The sequence below is a fragment of the Lagopus muta genome, chromosome W (genome assembly GCF_023343835.1).
Source record: "Lagopus muta isolate bLagMut1 chromosome W, bLagMut1 primary, whole genome shotgun sequence".
NCBI lineage: Eukaryota > Metazoa > Chordata > Aves > Galliformes > Phasianidae > Lagopus > Lagopus muta.
In genome coordinates this window covers 6,383,313-6,406,709 of record NC_064471.1, presented here as the reverse complement: position 1 = coordinate 6,406,709, position 23,397 = coordinate 6,383,313, and the positions used below count along the sequence as shown (strand labels likewise).

The following is a 23,397-nucleotide window of genomic DNA, read 5'->3' as shown; positions in this document are numbered from 1 at the left end:
TAGTATTAGTAAAATACAATGAGAGAGAGAGAGAGAGAGAGAGAGTCTGTTTGAATTGTATAGACCTCACCACAATGCTGGGGTGAGAAGTGCAGTCCCGTTGAGTGACTGAAGTACAGGCGGCGAAGCGCAGGCGGCGAAGCGCAGGCGGCGAAGAAGAAGGATCAGGTGACCTTGCTTGGAGTTATATCCCCTTGCTGACCGCAAAGTCTCCTGGGGAAAAGTAGTTCTTCTCCGACGGACGAACATTCGGCAGATATCAAACCCCACCCCCAATGCATTACATGATGTTATGGTGTGGAATACTGATGACCAAAAATCATAAAACCATGACATGACTTTTTAATAATTCTTTGTACTGTGATACCAAAATTTCTTTTACATACTATGGAATTTTACTGTAATTTCCACTTTTGCATAGTTTTTTATTTTTAATATTTGTTGCTGTTGTAAGGAAAACTATATGCAGCAGATGACATCAAAAGCTAAAAAGTTCATTTTTGTGGCCAAGCCAGAAATATATTCATCCCTTTCCTCAGAGTATAGTGCAAATGTAATTATGTAGTACTTAAACACAGTCTGTTTTTATGCAGGGAAATTAAAAAAAATCTCCTTCATGAGTTATAATTTGTTTCATTTCTTTAACAGTTGAAGAGTAATGTTGTTAGTTTGGACAGCCACATAAGCCAATATGTTAAAATCTGCAATGAACAGAAGAAAGAGGTACGTTATGACAACATTTTAACAATAGATTATATAACTGCTACAAGCTTGAATTTTAAAATAAGGTTAATGTGATTGCACCTACAGGGCAAATATTGTCCTAATAATTCTGTGTTAAGTTAAGGAATGTTCTTTTTTTTCAAAAAGGATATCACTTAGTGCTATTTGTAAATGTGTTGAGACAAATGCACAGAAGGATGGTTTCAAAAATCAAGGGAAAAAATCCAGCTAAAAGGTACCTCTTTTGTTTAAGATCATGATGCTGAAGGAGAAATTGCGAACATACAAAGAAAAAGCAAGCATCCATCGAAGCCAGGATTCTTCTGTAATTTCAAACCATCAGCAAGTGGAAATACAAAGGTAAATTGATCACATGAAGATTTTTTTCTTCAAGACTGGGGTTTTCCTGATTATAAATAATAAATATGTAGTAAAATAATGTGTAAGCAATATAAAATAGATAATAATAAAATAATAAAAATATCTGTAGAGTGAAACTACTCTTTCAGTGTTGGTTTTGTAACTCCTAACATTGTTTTACATAGAGTAGTGCAGTACTGCCACTCCTGTTCAGAAAAGCTGAAAAGGTGAATTCAGAAGGCAACAAGTACTTGAGGAAGTGTACTTGAGGAAGTATTTTAACTTACTAGGCAAACTATTCAACAAAATCCTGTGAGATAATCATGTAGCCTGACCATCAAGAAGCTGATATGACTCACTGACATCATGAATTAGATCTATGGTGAAGGTCTTATATCTATAACTACTTTCTTGTGAAGTGTTTGCTGATAATACTTCTGTCATGTAGATATTATGGTGTGGATTATATTGATACCCATAAAATTTTTGTTTAACTGCTGGTACCAAGAATTTTTGTATGTATGATAGGAGATGGAATCTAACTGGAGTTATGAGCTTTGAGAAGTAAGCATATGATTATTAAAATGTTTCCGTGATGGGATTTGTTAAGCTTATCTTTGCCTTCGTTACTGAAATGAAGCTATTTCATTGAGAAGTTAGGTATTTTTGTCCCAAAGCTACCAGTAGTCTTCTGTATAACTGTGCATATGAAATTGTACCACTGGCAATACAAAAGATGTTTAGGACAAATGTTCCCCTAGAAGCTCCTGTTACTCTGTAGGAGTAACAAGTTCATTCTGAGTACCAAAACCTAAAGACTTTGAGGGGGAGGAAAATAGCAACTTTCTTCAATCTCAGATGTATAAACTACTATATTGTATTAACTACCATATTATAACCTCAGTTTTGAGATAAAATTTACATTTCCTTTTCTCTTGAGTCTTACTCTATTTTGAGCCTATACTTAGCAATGTTGCTGTGAAGTTATTTTACCTTGCCTTTAGTTTGGATCTTATTTTCTTATTGTATTAGTGAAAGAACCAACACCTGCAAGTGATGTCTTGCTAAAAACTTTTTAGAACTTGTGTGCACATATGTATAAAAAAATGTATGTTTGCAGACCTGGTAGTGTCCTACTATACAAAAATGAGATGACATTAGTGAAATATTTTCAACTTACAAACAAGATCTGTCCTGAGCATTTTGTCTGTGTGGGTAGCACAGAGCTGGCTTAGGGTTGTTCACCGAGGTGGTGTTATTCACAGTGAAAAATCACTTCATCTGCTAATAAGATATAACTAACAACTGCCAGCCAGATAATCAATAGGAGGGAAAAAAAGGCTGGGGGAGGGATGGGGTAGAGAAGGAATAAATCGAGCAACTATTAAGTATACGTAGGCTGCACAGGAGGACAGAAAAAGAATGATAAATGTAACAGTATAGGTTAGTGTTGCATTTGAGTGCTGTGTAATAAAATAACACAATATGCTTTAGGAAAGGGAAAAGCGTAATAGAAAGCTTTGTGATAAATCACTGTGGAGTAATCTTGTGGGGTGATGCAAGCCCATTCTGTAGGACTTGGAAAACTAGACAGTCCTAGAGTAAGAGAGAACAGTTATTTTTTGTTAATGGGAAACTGATCTTCGTAACCTAAAAAATGGGAAAATAACTTTCTTGTAAGGTATTATAGCTTTTAAGTTATATTATCAATAAACTGGTTAAGCCTAGACTAGTAGAGATAGTATGTTTCTGGGAGAGGTATAGTAGAGTTTCTGTAAGGTTCGGTTTGTAGATTCTAGGAACATGTTATCGAATGGAAATTGATACTCTACTGCATATTAAAAAAATAACAAATCTATATGCAAGTTCTAATGCTGTTGTTTCTGCTCACCGCCAGGTTAACTGTTTTACCAGTAACCTTTCAGGGTGAGGAACAGAGGGACGTATGAATGCCAGCTTTCAGCAAAGCCACTTAATTTGTTTTTGTGGGCTGACAATGTAGAATGCGTAAATGACAGCAGATGCTGTTATGGCTGACAATTATTTCATCAGTAGTACCCTTCCTGTGCGATTTGGATGGCAGGAACTGGAATTATTCTTTCACATGGAAACTCAGTCACATTAGTAGGCTGTTCTTTCCTATTGCTTTTAGATTTGTCAACCTTCAAGATGACTTCATGATGTTCCTACCGATCTTTCTGGTGTGACAAGAGAATACTTAAGATATTTATATGTATTTGTTACACAAGTCAGTATATCTATACCTTGAGAAGGTTAGGTTTTGGTTTGAAAGTCTCACTGGGTCTGTCCCTTCATATCTCATCATATATTCATATCTCATCATATATTCCCGACATTTATCCACCTACTTAGTTCAGTTAATACTTTCACTGGCCTCTTGAATGTGTTTTCTACCTGGGAAAACCTTCTGAGATAACAGTAAAAATCCATTTCTTCAAATTGCAGAAATTTGAAAATGTTTACTAAAGTAGTACCCAACAGGATTTCATGGGAATTGAGCTAGTATTAAAATCTTCCACACTCTTAGGGCAGACTTGACTGTTTAGCAACAGATTAGGATCTTGGAGATTTTTCAAGGAAAGGAGGTAATTTTGTTACATTTGTTTGGCTAAACCTAAGCTTGTGAAGGTTCATTGTGTATGTGTTTTTTATCTGCTGAAGGAGAAGAAATTTATTATATATTGTTTAGAGATGTATTGTTAGCATCAAGTGTCTGGATCAAAACCAAAGAAATTACAGCTGTTAGGTATCTTTGGCTGTGCTTGTGAAACCTCTTCAGAAAATAGTTAAGAAATTGTGTAGGGGGAAATGCTTTTACTTACTGGATATTGGCTGTCTCTTCATTCATCATAAAGTACAAGTTTGATATTTTATTGGAAAGAGATGGTAAAGTGTCATTCTTATCTGCAAAACGTTAGCAGTTTGGACGAGTTCCTTATTTAACTGTAAGTTTAAGGGGTCATTTAATGGATTACTTTGTCCTGTCTAAATATTACCACTTTTCTACCGTGGCATATATACTACAGTTCTGTGAAGAACATTCTTTGTTTATCTATATTCTTCTCTCTTCTATCTAAATCAGGGTTTTGACTGCTATGGCTACACCAATTCACAGATCCCTAAATTAAGGGTATTTGAAAAATTTTATTAAAGCATACTAAGTAATAGTATTGCATGATGAGGATTTTGAGGCTAAGCCTCAAAAAAAAAACAACCAACAAAGATATCTTCCAGTGTGATCTGAAAGGGGTTTAGGCTCACTTAATTACTCTTCTTGCTCTTTCAAACCTAGAAGTCATTCCTGTGCTTTCTGTTGACTAAAGCTAGGATACGTGATGTCTGCCAAACTTTCAAGTCTTCAGCCTATTGATGCAGACCTTGGACACTGACTTTGGTACTGCCACCCATGCGTAGGTCTGTGAGCTCTGAAAGTAGGTAGTCCAGAGATGATTATATCCTGCATGTGCTTACAGGTTCACTCTAACATTAAGTGAAGAATAGGAAAGATTCTTTCACAGAAATAAAAGTATGCTTACTGAGAAATCCCTCTCAAAGCAGGAGTTTTGCAGAGGCTTCTCTACTTGATACTGTAGCTGGGACACTGATCCTTATCTACACAAAAGGTTCATTTATTGGTACATAGTGATAATAGTTCCTAATAATTACAGAGTGCAGGAGGAGATTCTATTCTGTAGCTTCACTTAAACTGTTTGCAGAATTTTACTGTTGTTAAAATAATAGAATTTGCCATCACTTCTCTGCTGCTGTATTTCCAAAGCAGGTGGGAGGGACTGTGTTTCTATGGATACTGTGGAGGCAAAAAAAAAAAAAATTTCAGCTGCTTGTGCAAACATTCACTCATAGGGTGACTGTATAGATAGTAATAGTGTAAAGTAAAAGCAGTCATGTTCTGCAGGAGAATATCTTACTCCTTAAAGAAGTTTTTCTAAATTCACTGTGTCTGTACAGATCTTTACATCAATACAGTAGCGTTGTCTGGAGAACTTTGGGCAAGACTCCTGGGTTTCTGAAACTATAGAAAAAAGTTACCTGTTCTTAAAATGCAAGTAATAAGACAGTTTGGGCTGTTCAGAATTCAGATTATGAAATTGCTGCTTCTGAAATGTGTTGTTTAAAAGTTAACTTTATGGCAAGAATGTCTCTTCAGCTTGTTCTCTACTTCGGCCTATGCTCAATTTTATAGTAACTGTACAGCATTTCATGATGCTCTGTAACAAACACTGTATAGCAATCTAATTTTGCATATCTTTAGAATGCTTGCATGTTTAACTGTCACCTTATGTGAGTATTATCTTGGTGTCATGATTGAATCTTTTTGACTATTCTGGACTGCTCTTGCAGTATCTAGGAATGAAGGGTGAGAATACCACCACAGAAACTTACATTGCAATGTGATAATCTTTCTAGGCTTTCTCCTTATGCTTGTTACTCTAATTTGCGTTGCAGACTAGGGATAAGCAGATTTTTGAGTCCATTTAGACATTAGTCTAGTTGGAGTAACTTCTAAGTATCTTCCATCACTGTTTCCCCTATTAGCCTGAAAAGCGCTAAGGTGTGATGCATGTTCTGATTTACAGCTTGGATTGGAGACTTTCCCAAAGTAAAGGATGGCCTGTGTGTGTGTTTGCATGTAATAGTAAAGTACTAGTAGCTCACTTGCTTATCTTTGTGATACTTCACTTGTAATAGATACAAAGAAGTTCTTAAAAATGTGTTTGCAAACCGTGAGGAAATCAGAGAAGAATACCTGAAGCTGGAAATGCAGCTGAAAGTCAGTACACTGAAGGCTTATTATCAGAAACAGTATCATGAACAAACTCAACTGATATGCTCTGAAGAAAGAATAGAGAAGGTGAGTTGTCTAAAGTCCTAAAGTATTTATGCAACTTAAACAATTAGCTACTGCTTTGTTATTTATACTGTTGATATGGGACACTCTGATTAACACTCAGATAACGTTCTCTGTATTAAGGTTAGAAATATTATTTTAATGCCAGTCAGGCTTTTTCCCCATGCCACATAAGCTGTGTGTTTCTGCTCATTACTGTTAACTGTGAAAACTTTTTTCAGCTGAACCTTCTGCAGGTTGGAGTGTGTCATAGTTACTTAATGCCTTGGGAGACTCACGGTGATCTTGTCCAAAAACTGTGATAATGTATGGATGGTACAGCCACAGAGGCTGTTATGAAGCTGATATAACCATGTGTTGTTACTAATCCTGTTCATAAGGAGAAACACTGACATTGTGCTAAACAAGACAGATTCTTATTGTTTCCACTAGTCACCAGAGCCATCTCTGAATAGCTGTTTATGGGCAAGGTCACGTGAGCCAAAATCATGTTTAATTGCCATGAAATATAACTCAAGAGTATGAGGCTAATTATTAACAATTGATGTTGCACTGAATGCTTGCTTCTTTCTAGAAGATCAAGGTAACATCTAGTATTTTAATTTCTCTGATACAATTTGACTTAAATGCTTTATGTACTCATGAAACTAGGGGTGGGGCTGATTTTGATTAGTGACAGTAACAGTCTGCGTTGAGCTGAAGGTGATAATTTGCAAGCTACTATTTTTTTTCAGTAATTCACAAGGCATTTGGTCCAAATAGAAAAAATGTCGCAAGTTTTTGGTTGTCATTAAGACATTTCAAGTGACTAACGCACTCTAAAATTCTTTCATGTCATAGAAACTCTGAAGTAATGCTTTTGTCCAGTGGGGCGCAGTTGTTGTGTTCATAGTGGGGGTTATGTGCTCACGCACAATTTCATACAAATGTTTCTTAAGAGCAGGCTTCTGTGTTGGATCTTAGCAGTACTGCACTGAAATGCTCCAATGATTTTTTTTTTAGCCATTAGGTAACTTACAGGGTGTGCCTAACAGTCAAGCATCACTGGTTCTATAAGTACAATAAGTTTCTAACAAGAGTAGGCCATAATAATGGTAAAATTAAATGAGTATGGGGAGGTTTACATGTGGTTCAGTGATGCTCCATAAGAAGAATGAGCTATTTTACTTTTATTAAACTAGTCAAAAATGTGAAATATTTGCTGTGTAAGTATATAGAATTATTTTATAGAGAGATGCTAGAAAATATCAGATGAAAGTTGCCACTTTCAACGCTGTGTCTCTTTCAATTTTAGGCCACTTGCAAGCGGGATCATATGCTTGCAAGGCTTAGAACCTACTGTGCACATGTACAGAAGAAGAAAGAGGAGAAGATGGAACATTTTGAGGAAAATACCAATTGGCTGCATCGCGTTGAAACCAAAATGCGCCTCCTGGATCAAGGTGGCTGTATTCCAAAGGTAAAAGGCCTTTCACTTCAAGGGCAGATTTCATGCGCTGTAAGCAACATGTGACTCAAGGGTAGATTTTTCTTCTTTCCATCTCCCTTGTGGTTTTGACTGTGACTAATTCTTTCCGAGTGGTTTCAAAATCTAGTGTTAAGTATTTTAGATTTTCTACCGTAATGGTATTGTGTTGTTTGTACAATCATTCCGTGTAAAAGTGTATAATTACCTGTAAAAACACATTCTAAAGGTAAATAAATGGTATGGCTGAGCACTTGAGACAGCTGCTTGAGAGTTGATCCTGCTTCTTGCCCTACACTTCTGTTCTTACCTTCACAGTAGGTCTTAATGCTTGTCTAAGCATGCCTAATCTAGTTTTTATCTTGGCAAAAAAAAGAAGAAAAAAAAAAAATTCATTTCAAGGTTGCGAGAGAGGTGAGAATCAGGGAAGAAATTGTGTTAAGCTCTTTTCCAAGTTTTAGCAACTCGAGCTTGATGCAGTCCCAAGTGAACACCTGAGCTGGCAGAAGGGGAGGGATGAAAGCATGTACAGGAAAAAAAAGATGAGGAAAAGAAAGGGTTAGGATTTTCCTCTCTGCCTTTTGATTTCAGTTGGCAATTAGGCTGGCTTGAATTACATTGTGCAATGAGCACTTGTATAACTCAGGTAATGGAATATTTATATTAGGATGACTAAAATTTTTTTATACAGTAAGAGTCAATTTTAAAGTATTTCAAATAAAATATTGGCATCACAGGAAGATAACTGAATATGAGGGAGACTTGTTCTAGTCAGCATCACTGAAATCCAAATATGGAGCAAGTACATAGGAAAAGAAGCAAGTGTATCTTTGGCCATGCACATGTAAATACATGTGTGCCTGCTGGACTCCTAGAGCTAATTAGAGCACACTCATCTTTTTGTCAATTAACAAAATATTTATGCACGTAAATTAAAATCAAGCAATTCACAATAAATTTATTAGAATACTATTGATCCATTTTAGCTTTACATTTCAATAGATCACCTATTAATATGATTATTTTTCATTTTATACTTCAGTTTCTCACTTATAATTTGATCTACTGTTGTTTGGTTTTTTTTCCATTGCTAATTTCCTAAGGAACTGCATGAAGATCTTCAGTGTTGCCATTTAAACCTAGAAGTTAAGGACCTGAAAGCCCAGATTGAGCACATGCTGTCTCTATTGTCCTTTCAAGATCAGCACTATAAGCAGATGGAAAAGTAAGTACAATTTCAGTACAGGAGGCCTCTTTAAAACTTCCTTTTTGGCATTTGTAACTTTGGGATGTCTATAGAACAGACAGTTAAAACAGAAGCATGATTTTTCTCACTTTTATCTTAAGATTAGAATTGTTTTCTTCTATAAAAAGGTAAGGAAAATAATAGCTTGGTAAATCTTGCTTTCTGTCATTCTTTGTTTATCTGAAACTGTGAGCACTGTGTCCATCACTTATTTTTACTTCATTTTTCTCTGCATAGCTTTAAGGATTTGTTAATAGGCTACTGTATCTTTTTTTTCACTTTTATGTTGAACAGTACTGATTGCAATTTGTGCGTTTGTGTTTGTGTCTACAGTGCAGGAAATTAAATGCTTCTACCTGTACTAAGAATGTTATAATTAAACTGGTATATATGTGGTCAGACTGCAAAAAAAAAAAAAAAAAAGCTGAATTTGAAGGTAAATATCAGCTCTGTCATCAGTCTCTTGAACCTGTTGAATGCAGACCTTCAGGGTGCAAGATATGCAATGAGAAGTAATCACAAAGGTCTTCCATAAATAGATGTAAAATGTATATAATGAAATAATTCCAAAATGAAATAACTGGCTGCTAGTCATCATTTGGAGAAAGGGTATTTAGGATAAGCTTTACAATAACAAATACACAAACCTTCAAAGCTGAAAGCCAAACACTTAACATTCCATTTCTGTAACTTCAAGTTTCTCATTTGTTTTTTTTTTTTTTTTTTTTTTTTTTTGCATGCACATCCCCTTGGCTACTGTTTGAACCTAGAGCTTAGTCTTGCAACCAAGGCAAGAGCTAACAAATTCCTTTATTCATATACATTTCTGAAACTTCTCTCATTTGAATTTGTTTTGCAGTTGTGCGTGCATCTTATCCTTAATTTTAGAAAGTCCAAATTCCGTCAGGATATGACAACTATTTTTGCACTGATTGAGGGATCTTAGAAACAGTGAGGAAAAACTGAGACATTAAAGAAAAACTATACTTGGAAAATTCTTATACTGAAATACTTGATTTTGCTAAAGAGAAAAGTTACTCAGCTTAGTCAAGAATGTTTTTTCCTAGTTGAAATTTTGTGGAATGACATAAAACAGATCTCCAGGGTGGAGGAGGACAAGGAAAAACCCTTGAATTACTAGTGGTGGCAGCAGTGCTAGTAGAGACCAGATTGTGATTTAGTCACATTTGTCTTGTTTTACAGAGTTCTAAATGCTTTGCTTCCAGTTCTTCGCAAGCAGTATCTGACTTTGAAAGAAGCTGGGTTGACAAATACTTTAACTGAGGCTGAATTTGGAGAGGTAGAACAGCTGATTCAAAGACAAAAATCAGTAGTTTGGGCTGACCAGACTGGGGATGATGAACAGAAGGAAAACCGTGAGCTAGACGTGTCAGCTATCTTTGCATTCCCACAACTTGTGAACAAGCAGAAGACCCCATGCTGTAAGTATATAACTAATTTTTTCTCTGTTGGAAATATTTAAGTATTTCATGAAAAAGCTGCATCTCATTAATGTGTAGTGGTGGATGCACACTTCTGCTAATATTGAGGGTGAATGTGAAACTGAGATTCAGGGCCACTTTCTGTACAGAGAAAAAAGTGAATGCCATTCCTTATTAGATACTCTTTCAGTGGCCAGACACTTTTAGGAGCTCAGTTCTAACGAATAACTCCCTTTTATCTTGTAACATGGCCCGTACATCAGTGTTCCTAGGTACTTTGTAGCATTACTAATCTATTTCAGTCTCTCAGGTGATGTTGATGTTGATGGAAAAAGTTCTGGTGTCAATTGTACTATAATTATTTCAAAGTGATTCTAAAAGTTAAGCGGCTACTACAGTTACTCAGCTTGAAGTTATATTTGAGCAGAATGAGCTTTCCTGTTAATTGTGAGTTTACCTGGAAACGATTTAGTACAACATCTTATAAGTTTATTTCTCGAAGGATCAAAGGTTCTATTGTGAAATTGGCTCTTTTGCAGTGTGATGACGGGCACATGAATTCCCCATGGCTCTAGACAGCTGTTTCTTCTTATTTAGATTTTTTTCCCAGAAAGCAAACAAGTTGCATTGGAGTATTTGTCCTGAGGGATGGTGAATTGGCATCTCAGAGCTGCTGTGGTGCAATGCTTGAATCTTCTATTCTGGATAGGTAACACTCAGCACACTTTAGCTTTCTGGGTAAAGCTAATAAATTGTAATAGTGAAAGATATCTATAGGTAACAAAAAGGAAGCTTTTAATAATTGTTGTGCTTCTCGAAAGGTGGTTGACATGGAGAAGCAGTAAGCCCTGGAGCACTGTGCAATTAGTTCCTTGCTTTCTTTAGCTTTCTGTTATTCAGCTTGCTCTGGGATAGAGAATTGCTCTGCTCAAGTTCTTTTTTCTCAGTTTTCATCAAATGCATGCATGATTTTGACACATTAATACTGCTGTTGATCATAACCAGAGCACTGACCTGTTTATTTTGCTGTATGCAGCATAATGTCAGATTGTATTGTGTGGGCTGTTTCTTTAAGATACAGAATCGTTTGTTTTAGCACTCGAGAAGGAAAGAGCTGTTGCACTTAGGGCTCTGCCCATGCTAGTCAGAGGCTCAGCAAGGTTAAAAGCAGTTAGTGGCTTACGTGGTTGTCCTTCTTAGAGTGAGGGCAGCAGATCTCAGTGGGAGGCAGCATTCTTTCACTCTGCTCCAATTATATTTCCAGTGCAGAAAGGAATTGGATGTATTATCACAAGTTGCTGGCAGTCTTTGGCAAATTACAGTAGTCGTGATAGAATCTGCATTGCTTCTATGATAGGATACTAATGAAAATCTATTTTGCAAAGCTTTATGAAATGATTTTAGAAAGTTGCTTTCTTGTTCTAGTTATCTGTTTATAAACAAAGAGAATACAGTTTAAAGTTAGTTTCCTAGTCTGTTTATTCTGTCACAACAAAGCACATTTGTTTAGTGAAAGAGTTGAAGGTGTTCTTCTGTTTTTTGTCAAAACTCCTCTGAGAATTTAACCACTGTAATATCTTGATTCCAGTGCTAGAACTAGAATTCTGGGTATTAGCAGTTTAGCTCACAAAAAAAACTCAATTCAGATCATGTTTTGTGTATGTATCCAGAGAAGTGCACTTGTGGAGAGAATGGAAGAGGCTCTTTTCCCTCATAATTTTGATTGTGATTATCTGCCTGGAATTTGTATGTTCAGCATAATTTCATTTTCTATAGTATTTAAAATAATGGTGGGCTTGTGGAAGTGTTAGTCTGACTGTGGAAGGAAAAATGTGAATTTCTTTAAACCTTTTATATAATGAGAACTCAAGATTTGCACAGAATGAGTTTTCCCTTTGACCTCTGTCTTGTAAATGTGCAAGGCAAGCGTGAAGCAGTGCTGCTAGCTAGTATTCATGTTGAAGATGCATTACTGATACACTAAGGCCCAAGACTGGAACTCTTCTTTTTTGCTTGGGTGTTAGGGGGAGAGTGTGTAAATAGATCCAAATACCATTTCTGTGAACTCTGTAAACTGTAGCTAAATATTGATTGTAGAGATTGTCTTGTCATATGTGGGATATTGTCATAAATTTAAATTTCTGTAGCTTACTTACACTAGTGCAAGCTTCACTGTGGAGTTCTGGTTCTGTTCTGCCTTTCATCAAATGCTACACCAGATCTATTCTTGCTCAGAAGCACTAAAATCATTATACGAATGCCTACAGGAACTTTTAAGGCATAAACTACTCACTCTTGTAGAATCATAGACATAAGTTGAAGGGTTGTATTGCAAATCTGCATGAAGTAGACATTCTCCAGTTCTGAATGTTCAACTTATGGCTTTCTAAGTAAATGGACACATTATTTTTGAGCAAGACAGATTTTTCTCTCCAGATGTAAATGGTGTCTTTGCCTAAAGATGTTCGTAGAAATCCTTATTGTGTTTTTATTTTTGTTATTCTGTGTGGAAATAGGAAAAAAAAGTTTCATGTGCTGCTTGTACCACAGGCAGGAGAAAAGCAGTTAGGAAAAACTGTCTTTCAAATGGAAGTTATGTAACATGAAAGGATATGGTAACCAGGCACATCACGTTTTTTCTCGTAATCTAATTGTGCTCTTCCTGTTTGCTTTGAGCTTGTAGAAATGCATTATGATGCTCCTAGGCTCACCAATACCTGATATTCCTCATGAAGAGTCTACCTCTCTCTCGCATTCTTTCTCATTGGCAGCATTAGTTGGTGGGCTAACATGAAATAAGTTTTCTTGAGCAGCTTTTTCCTCGGGGGCAATTCTTACTGTAAAATTTACTGCTCAGCAGGTAGCCATCATTCTACAAAACCTTGTAGACATAACTGTATGGGATAACAATTTCTACCAGGTACCACTGTATTGAGAACTTGACATTTGAAATGGAATTGGAATTGAAATGACAATTGACTTTGCATAATGGAATTTTTAAAGTTCTAAAATGGAGGACTGTGATCAGAAAAACAAAGTTTATTAACATATTTATAATTTTTACATTATTTTAATCTTTGTGCTCTTTCTAAGAGCACAAATCACGTGTGTTTGCACAGTCATTTCTTACACGTTGGATGCTGGAGGTAGAAAATAAGTAGTCCATTTCAGCTGAAAATAAAGTGACTTAAAAAAAAAATTCCAGTGGAGCACAAAATAAACGCAATGAAATAGCTCTACTTCAATTGTTTTTTGAATTCACTTGAAAAATACTTGGAAGTATTACCTGATGTTATGCTATGGAAATAACTTCTCTTTTGCAGAAAAAACTAATAAAACTATTAAGAAAAAAAAACAAAACACTGTAAATCAAAAAAAGAACATATGAGCATGGGAAAATGTGAAGAAGCAGAAAGGCAGCATCCTGATGAGAAGTAGGAAGGATGTAGTAATTTTTTTTCCTTTAAGATAAAATAAATTATTCAGAAATCCAGTTCCTTCTCCCTTAAGTCATTTCAGAAGTATGCTTGGCAGTTGTTAGCAGGAGCTGACCTAAGATCTTAGTGAACAAATGAAAAGGAAGATTTTTACAGATCCTCCCCACACCTTTAGCACAGTGTTATTTCATTATTGATATCACTTGTTTAAGGTGTTGGGAAGGAAGCAGTGTTTTTGCACAGAGACAAATATATATATATATATATATATATATATATATATATATATATATATATATATATATATATATATATATATATATATATGTAAAGTGTGTGTATATACATAGTGTGTATCTGTGGTACACGGCAGTTACTTTTTTTGTATGAAAATCCATATTTCACCTATGATATAACTGCACAGACTTCAGCTTGTCACGGGGGAGGAGCAAAACAGTTAATTTTTTGAGATTTTATTCTTACTTTCCACAGTGTGAGTAGGGAGCAGCGATATTTTTCTCTTCTGTTTCAAATAAATACATTACTTAGAGAAGGAACTTCTGAAATACTCCAAGTGATTAATTGTGGAGAAAAGGCTAGCCAAGTTACTAGGTGGCAATTAAATGATTTGTCCCAATGAAACATGCTTCTGTAGCAGAAGGGAAGGGTCTGTAGCAAAGGAAGAGTTTGTGCTAGGTCAGCTGAGAAGAAATGATGGCTTTTTCTTGAACCTACATTTGCATGAAGGCTTTGGAGAAGATATTGGGGAAAAAAAAAAGTGACTGATGTTAAAAACTACTGATGTAGTACTTTTGGAAAATATAAATTTATCTTCATCTAAGCTTATGGAGTCAATTATTACGTGCTTGCTGAGGTTTAAGGATTGTATGCAACATCCATGCACTATCCACATTTACGTATAGAAACTACATTTTCAGGATAACATTACTCACATACATCTGTGCTTTAAGGAAACCACTTAATTCTGCCTATCATAAAACACGAGGCACTGATTGCAGGCACTCAGTTTTTAGTGATACATTTATCTTTTGCTGACAGCTATTCTGGAGGGAACCACGACATTTTTGAAATGCAAATTGTTGATGAGTGTTTTCTCATAGATTGGAATGCTTCAAGTCAAATAACTTATTGGATTATAATCACTGTCTCCAGAAATCCAATGCAGCTGAATCAGTTCTGTAAATCAAGAAAAGTTATGAAAGTGGGACCTTAAGTTTTGAGTTACTCCATTAACTGTGTATTTCCATTATCTGCTTCTGAAGAAGTAAGTCAAGCTAGTAAATGACTTAAGAATAAAGAACAAAAATGATGCTAAAGGTCAAAGTAAGGATCTTCATTCTCTTGTTCAAGGTGAATCACAACAAGAAGTATTTTGAATTTCTTTTCCAAAACACTGACTTCATTGGCTAACGGTTTCAATATGATCTTAAAAGACGCCCTTTTCTCTATCAGGAGTTTAAAAATGATGTAGAATTTAAGCTGAGTTCTAGTAATGCATAGAACTTAAAGAATTTCTTACGTGGAAAAGCTCTCCTGTGTTTTAAATGCTATAAAGCTATGGGGGAAAGAACAAGATCAAAAGTCTGGCTATTCTTTCAACGTGTTTCTGTGGTCAAGTTATCAAGACCGTTAATTCTCTGCACAAGCTAATTAAAGCTTGTTGGCTTTGCCACAGTTTATGTAACTTTTCACGCTAACGCATTGTATGTATAGCATTTCAAGGAATGTTCTGTACAGGAGAATCTGTCTCTAATTTCTGGTTGTACTTTTTTTTTTTTTTTTTTTTTTTTACTACTCCAGGATTTTTGAACATAACATGAGATTGCTTCAAATTTACTCCCGAACAACACACTTTGATTTAATTGCCAATTGTTCGATTTAAATAATTCAGGAACGCTTACAAGTATTTTCTATGTTACTTGATTATACATCCTTAGCAGTTTGTGTTTTCTTAAATAAAAAAACCTTCCTATAACATGACCAGCTTAGTGGCATTGTGGGGGACAGGTTGATGGTTGGACTAGATGATCTTTGAGGTCTTTTCCAGCCTTAATGATTATAGGATTTTATTCTGTGACTGGAAATTCTTTAATTTCAGAACCTCTACTCTTGCTTATGTTCATTTTGAAGCCTTAACATGCTGTTTCCATAACATCTGAACCTACTTATATACTCTATTAATAGGTGAGATCTTTTAAAAACAATTATTTTATGAATGTACATTCCTGAGTTTTATTCATATTACTTTTAGCATTTTATTTTATCATTTTATTTTTAATTATATGCTACAATTGTTTTTTGTGAGTCCAGAATGTGTAACTTTATGAGCAACTCAACTATTTCCATCAAATGAAATAACACTAGGAAAACCTCATGTTAATGTAAATGTAACCTCATTTAAAAGTGAATTTAGACTGGTTTTGGCTGTTTAATGGAGAGTCACACAGGATTCAGAGCATAAACTGATGGGTAGAAAGCTATGATTGGTGCTTGCAGTTATTTCTGTGAATAGGAAGGATCTTGGCATCGTTTCAGGCATCCCATTTCCGGAAGCCTTACTTAGATTAGCAATGAGAGAATGAAATTGATTTACAGTAGGAAAAAAAAAGTATCCATTACTTCCCCCAGTGACAAACATCCAAAAGTGAAGTCAATTTATTATGTGGGATGACAGGAAAAGTTGGGATGTAGTTGTATATAGGAGGAAAATCATTAAAAATTGAAAAAGCATGCTGCTTGTATATAGGAGAGATTCCTCATATATTGAACAGCTTTTTCATGCTTGTCTTGTATGACTGAGTATTTTTCTCATGTGATGTGAAATGGTATTCCTGACCATTGGGACCCACAACTACGTAGCCTGAATTCTAGCCTTTTAAGTTCACAGCTGTTCTGTTTTCTGGGGGGTTGTTTCCTTGATTTCTGCAAAGCAATTGTTAAACTCACCTTCACAGTGAGGTGCCTTTGGGTCACAAGCAGATTAAATAAATGAAATTCATTCACTAGACCTCATTTGCAATGCGGAATTCCGCAAGTCAGTTGTTAGAAGAATCAAAATGTATGATTAGTATAGTAATTGGATCAATCATTGGTTGCTCAGAAATGTTTATTGAAATGAATACATTAATATTTGATTTTGCTTTAGCAGAAGAACCTGGCAGACTTAATTTAGAGTGTTTCCAGAAATATTCCCCTTATATGCATGTATTAACATCAGTTCCAGAAGACTTTTTTTTTTTTTTACTTTGTCCTCTGCATCAATTAGATCTAGCCCAATTTATCATTTCTCTTGTCATTAATTCAACTTGCTTTTGTTGTGACTCATGTTCTGTAAATATTGCATTCTGTTTTTCATATTAGCTTGCGTTTCATTTCTGCAAATGTCTAATACTACTTTTTCTCCTGATAAATCTATTCTTCTAAGTAGTCTTTTGAAACAGGTAGTAAAAAGTTAAAGACAAAAGCCACCTCATACTGTTTGGGTGGTTGTTGCTCAGTTAGGGATGATTTTTACTTTTAAATTGAGTGAATTTGGGAACAATACACAGAAGGAATTATGGCAATTACCTTTAAACTGCATTTCAGTCTGGGAAGGGTGAGCCCATCTACTCTGCACTGGTGAGAACTCGTTCTGGAGTTCTTCATCCAGATGTGGAGTCCTTAGTATAGAACAGACATGGACCTGTTGAAACACATCCAGAGGAGGGCCACAAAGATGGTCCAAGGGATTGAACACCTCCCCTCCCCTTTGAGGATAGGTAGAGCTGGGGGCTGCTCACCCTAGAGAACAGGAGGCTTTGGAGAGACCTGGTAGTGGCCTTTCAGTATCTAAATGAAGTTATAAGAAAGAAGGGGAACAGATTCTTTAGCAGGACTTGTTGTGCTAGGAAAAAGGAGATGGTTTGAAACTAGAACAAGGCAGTTTAGTTTGGATGTAAGAGGTTCTTAGGATGTTGCTAGTGAAGTACTGGAACAGATTGACGAAAGAGGTAGTGGATGCCCCATGCCTGGAGATATTGCAGGTCAAACTGGACTGGGCTCTGAGCACCTGATCAAGCTGTAGGTGTCCCTGTTCATTGCAGAGGAGTTGGACTAGGTGACCTGTAAAAGCCCATTGCAACTCTAAGGATTCTGTCATAAACATTTAAGTAACAGAAGCAGGCCGGCGAGCACTGTAAAACTTAAGAAGATAGCTGGGAAAAAATCTCAGACTTGTCCTGAAGGAATGTGGAGGGGCTCCTCTAAGAAGGTAATGTCAACCAGCAGCCCAGGTGAAGTTCTTCTACACCCATGCAAACAGCATGAGAAGGAGAGCAGGAGGGCTGGGGGACCACAGTGGATTTGGAAAACTATGACCTAATTGATATTGCAGAAATGTGGTGGGATGAATTGTACCACTGGAACATTATGATGGAGAACTACAAGCTTTTTAGAAGAGGTAGGACATCCACCCCACCCCAGGGAATGCCTGTGCGTTAAGAAATGGACAACTGCCTTTGAGAAAGAGCCACAAACAGGCTGGGACTGGATGAATAAAGGACATCTGGTGGTTGGGCTCCTACCGTAGGCCATTTAATCATGGGGAGCCTGTGGATGAGGCCTTCTTGCTTCATTTTCACAGGCTCTCATCCTGATGGGGCATTTCAACCATTTGGATGTCTCCTGGGAAAACCTTGTGGCAGTTTCTGAGTAATCCAGGAGACGGTGAAGTGTGCTGAGGATGACTTTCTGGTTCAGGAAATAGAAAAACTAACCAGAGGAGTGGTAGTGGACCTAGTGCTCACTGCAGAGGAGATAATTAAACAAGTTAAGACTGAAGGTAGTCTGGTCTGTAGTGACCGTGCTGTAGTTGAGTTTGTGATCTCAAGGAATATGCGCCTGGTAAAGAACAGAGTAAGGCCCCTGAAAGTAAGAAGAGTGAACTTCTGGCTGATGAAGGAATTATTGAGTGGGATCCTTGGGAAGAATCTGTTCTCTGGGACAGAGGTATGGAACAGAGCTGGCAGCTCTTCACGGATGCATTTGTGATAACAGGAGCTCTCCATCCCCCTGTGTAAGAAATCCTGCAGAGGAGGCGGGAAACTAGCATGGCTGAACCAGCATTTGCTGGTCAAGCTGAAGAACATAAGAAGGGACCTAGACAGACCTGGAAAGCGAGGCCATGTAAATGTAGAGAGGTTGAACAGAGGCTTTGGATTGGTTGGTCTGGACAATCCCTATGTGTACAGTCTGGGAAAAGAACTTGGTGAGAGCAGCCCTGCAGAGAAGGACCGGGGAGTCCAGGTGGGCAAAAGGCTGGACACGAACCAGAAGTATGCACTTGCAGAACATCAACAGCATCCTGGGCAGCATGGAACAAGGTGGCTGGCAGCGAGAGGGAAATGACTGTCCTCCTCTGCTCTGCCCTCGTGTGGCCCCATCTGGAGAGCTGCATCTAGATCTGGGGCCCTCAAGAGGCAAAGGGGCATAGAGCTTTTGTTGAAGCTGTCCAGAGGTGGGACCGTATGCCACAGAGATTATCAGAGGTCTGGAGCAGCTCTTATGTGAAGACAGGCTGAGGGAGCAGGCTTGTTGAACCTGGAGAAGAGAAGATGTTGCTAATAATGTTTTTGTTTACTTTTTTAGGAATGACTTAGTGCTTTCACAAGAAGCTTTGAGAAGGGACTTTTCTTGAATATTTAATATGTTCTCCACTTAACTGTGGCCCAAGGCTTTTATTTTTTTAAAACTACTTCTTGCTCTGAGTTTAATTCCAGAAATAATTAGATTTTAAAATCTAATCTGTCTGTGAAACTCATCTCATAAGTAGCTTAGCTTCACTTAACCTACTTTATTGTTTAGGAATTGTTGGTTAAGATTATGTTCTTTGTTTAAACATTTTTCACTGAAAATGAGCCCTTGAGTGTGGGATAGTTGTTTGTTTTATTTTTAGGTGGTTTCATTATTAAATGTTGGTGATATAGAATAGATTTGTGCCGTATCTCTTGCATCTCATTTACTTGCTGCTTTGACATGCTTTGGTACTACCCATTCCATCTTCACTGAACATGTCTAGGCTTCATGGTAGTTTTTAAATCCTCCTCTACTTCCTCACAGCTCTGATTTATATCTTCTAATTGGCTATCATCTCTAGATGGTCATGAAGTGCCTACCATATACTGTCTAGTTTCAAAGTATGTAGTGACTGCCTAGGAAATGTATGTTTGTTTGGTTTTTAATTAAAAAGAAAGATGCTGAGATCTTCCTTCAGAATGCTATTCTTCAGTGAGGCTCTTATATACTAGGGAAAAGGCCCAGATGTGATTTTAAATAAACGGTATTCTTAAGGCTTCTTGTCTATAGTAGATTGGATTTTAACTGTGGCTTACACCAGTAATGAGAAGTGGTCAACAGTCAGAGAAAGATTCATTCACGCTTCTGTAGGAAGTCAAACTTGGGCAGGTAGGAGGTAGATGCAGTATCTTGATTCAGTTTTTCTCCTATTCTAAGCATTATTATTGAACTACTAAAATAGCACATTAATGAATGAATTGAAGTTAGGCATTCTGAGGAGTTTGAACCAGTTCTTATTCTGGGGCAGAAAGAGCATGGAGTTTTAGGAGAAATAAGTATTTCCTTTTTTTGCACTGTTACGTGAGTACTGTGGTGAATTCCTGAGTAACTGCGCAATTTAAAAGTAGGAGTGTTTTCTACAATTTAGTTACTCCTAGGAATGTAGTAGGTAATGCAGAAAGGGGAGCTGATTGATATGATGGCTACAGGCTGAAGTGGGGCCAGTCCATGTAAGTGTTTAAGGATGGTGGCCTTTTTCTTGTTCTGTTCACGCAAAGTTACATGTAGGAGCACTTTGTTTTCTGGCAGGTCTCTGCAGCCCTTGATTTGTGTGTCTGTCTCCCTCCCTCCCTCCCTGACACTTAATTTTCTGCATTTAACTGCGTGTGGTTGACTTAAGTCACTGCTAGCCTAGCTGTTTGAACAGTGCTGTCTTGAAATCAGCCTCCTTCACTGGAAACTTGAATAAAAGAGGGACCTTTTCTCTTTTACTTTTAAGATTGCTTTTGTTTTCAAGTAGGTGGCAATACAAAATATTGGGACGCTTCCTGAAAAATCAGGATGAATCACAACAATGGCCAATTGGTGCTGTATTGCTTAGCCTTAGCTTTTGATTTCTAAGCGTGTTTGGATTAGTTGGTTGTTTAACAGTTTAGTTTTCTGGAGTAGATATATCAAGATTAACAAAATTCAGATAGCTGTTATCTTTGCCTTTTTCCGAAACACTACTGCCTCATTGGCAATGTTAAAGGATTTCTTTCCCTCTAACAGATTCGGTCTCATTCTTGTATAATAATTGCTCATTCTCCTGCATGATACTTGCTAGGACAAAATGACCATGTTTAGGAGGCAGCTGTAGATTACTGGGATGATACCATCTTAATTTAAGAGTTGTCATGGTAATGCTATCATTTTCAGTGCTCTTACTCTTCCATTCCCTGTTGTAATGTCTCATCTCTTGCTTGTGATTACTTGTAATATCTCTGGGATTAACTATATCAGTCTATGCATATTTATAATACTTGGAGTGCCACAGAACAAATGCTGCCATCTGGACAATACTGCATTAGAAGTAATAAAAGTTACATGATCTAATTAATATGTAGATGAAATAAATAGTATTTTTGCTAACTTATGCTAATATCTTCTGCTAATAAACATGTTTCAGAAGGGAATAGAAGGGAAAAGCATTATTTAGGTGCTAAATGTAGGTGAATGTGCTAACCAACTGCTGGCCATTGCACAGGTTCAACTTCTGGCACACCATCACAAGAAGCGAAGAGAAATACGCAACTAGTAGAATTTGCAGTAACACCACGGAAACAAACTAGACGAAAGCTAATGGATTCTCCAGTCAAAACTCCGAGTTCTGCTGCATCCAAGCACTTCAGCCTCTGTCATTTGGAGGATTCTCTCAGCAAGGAAGTTCGACCTATTGTATATACACCAGAATCTTGCAGAAAACCAATGCAAAGCAGCTGTTCACAGACTGTGGTAAAACAAGCATTACACCTGACAGGCCTTCAGGAAACAAATGAATGTAATACAGGTTTTCAGCTGAGAAAGCCCAGTATTACAGACTCTGTGTGTGATGTTATCCTAGACTGTGATGAAGATAGAATGGACTCAACAGTAATTCTCGGTGAAGAAACAAGTGAAACAAATGCAATTTCTATTGACTCATCTGCAAAGGAGTCACAACCATGCAGCGATAGAATTCTTCAAAGGTATTTTTCCATTTGTTTGGGCAAGGAGTGTTATCTGTTGGTTTTTTGTTTCTATTTCCCAAACATTTTAATATTACTTATCTTTAAGAACCTTTTTGTCATTGATGTGGAAGTTACAAGTAAAATTAACTAATGTTTTGAAAATCAAACCTTCAATTTTAATTAGTATCAGATACAATTTTGCCATTATTTACAATCAATGATATGTTAGTAATAAGAAATGAGGATAACGAGAGCAGTTTTATTTGCCTTCTATCCAGAATACATTTCATAAAGTAAAATCACTTTACTTCAGGTTTGGTCTTTCTTCCTTGAAAAACAAAAATCCTGCTTCAGTACTTGAGAAGCCCTCGTATATGGCAATGATTTCAGCTGCTGAGAGAAAACGGAAGGTATTAAGGTAAGATGTAGCAGGAATGCTAAGTCATGACCTGAAACAGTGATTGAGCTCTTGGTGGGAGATCAGGGCCAACGCAGGGGAGCTCAGGTGCAAGCAACATACCTGAGTGACCACAAGGGCTAGAGCCAGGTTCCACCCCTTCCCAGACTTCATTTAAAGGTTGGCAGCAGAGGCGAGGATGTCTTGCTGGAGATCCCTGCCTAAGTGAAGCCTTACAAAGGTGGGCAGCTTTTTTCATTTGCTTCTGCATCTGTGGCTGCTGCACATGGGTTTCTCCTCTCTAACTGCAGCCTGGGACTCTGCTACCCTGCTGTCATTGCTGTATTTTCCATCACATTATGGTGTTACATAAGGTTAAAGTTGACTCCTGTTTAAATGAGTTCATATACGTTTCTCTTGTTCTTACTACAGTTTTGGTGTTCTTTCAAATTCAAAAGCATCTTATATAAGTCATCCAAATCTGCACATGAGATGTTCTGACTCAAATCTTTGACAATTCAAGTTTTCTCTTGACAAATGGAGAAGAATGGTTTTCAGCTAGCTTTTAGTTTAGAGGCTTCTGTTATTTTAATAGAATAAGTACAAACAAGTGTATCTTCCAAATCTGCTGTCGTCTCAATAGAAAAACATCATATAATTCTGAAAAAATGTAATTCTGTCATCATCCAAAAATCTAATTTATTTGGAAATGTTGTGCTTTCACTGGAAGACATAAGACTGCCAAAATGGGAAGTGGAGAAAATGTCTGACAATACTCGTGGTCATTTCCTTTGTTTTTCTAATAATTCACTTCTGCTCCGAGTTATGTCTAAATTCTTGTGTTTCGTTCTGTGAAGAAAAAAAAAAAAACACCCTTGCATTTCATCAGTTCTGTATTTAGACCTGGAAAGAGGTTTGGTGGGAGTGGCAGAAAAGCTGCAACTGAGTAGAAACTAATTGTACTGCTTGTTGTTTGTTTTTTTTTGTTTGTTTGTTTGTTTGTTTAAAATTTCACAGGCTCATAGAATGGCCAGGGTTGGAAGGGTCCTCAAGGATCATGAATCTCCAACCCCCTGCCACATGCAGGGCCACCAGCCTCCACATCTAATATTAGACCAGGCTGCCCAGGGTCCCATCCAACCTAGACTTGAATA

The 23,397-nt window shown here is 36.9% G+C and overlaps 2 protein-coding genes across 4 annotated transcripts in view; one reads left to right on the top strand and one right to left on the bottom strand.

Annotated features, from left to right (window-relative positions):
- Window positions 1-22,283, top strand: part of LOC125686460 (kinesin-like protein KIF18A) — a 35,059-nt gene extending 12,776 nt beyond the window's left edge. For all 3 annotated transcript variants that reach the window (XM_048930446.1, XM_048930445.1, XM_048930444.1), the window contains exons 8-15: window positions 649-723; window positions 977-1,083; window positions 5,815-5,977; window positions 7,269-7,433; window positions 8,543-8,664; window positions 9,889-10,127; window positions 21,384-21,864; window positions 22,160-22,283. In XM_048930446.1, coding sequence (XP_048786403.1) covers window positions 649-723; window positions 977-1,083; window positions 5,815-5,977; window positions 7,269-7,433; window positions 8,543-8,664; window positions 9,889-10,127; window positions 21,384-21,864; window positions 22,160-22,268 — 1,461 coding nt within the window. In that variant the 3' untranslated portion in view covers window positions 22,269-22,283. The remainder of the gene's footprint in view (window positions 1-648; window positions 724-976; window positions 1,084-5,814; window positions 5,978-7,268; window positions 7,434-8,542; window positions 8,665-9,888; window positions 10,128-21,383; window positions 21,865-22,159) is intronic.
- The window catches only part of LOC125686462 (uncharacterized), a 221,273-nt gene that overhangs the window by 131,137 nt on the left and 66,739 nt on the right, over window positions 1-23,397 (bottom strand). The gene's annotated exons all lie outside the window — the stretch shown is intronic.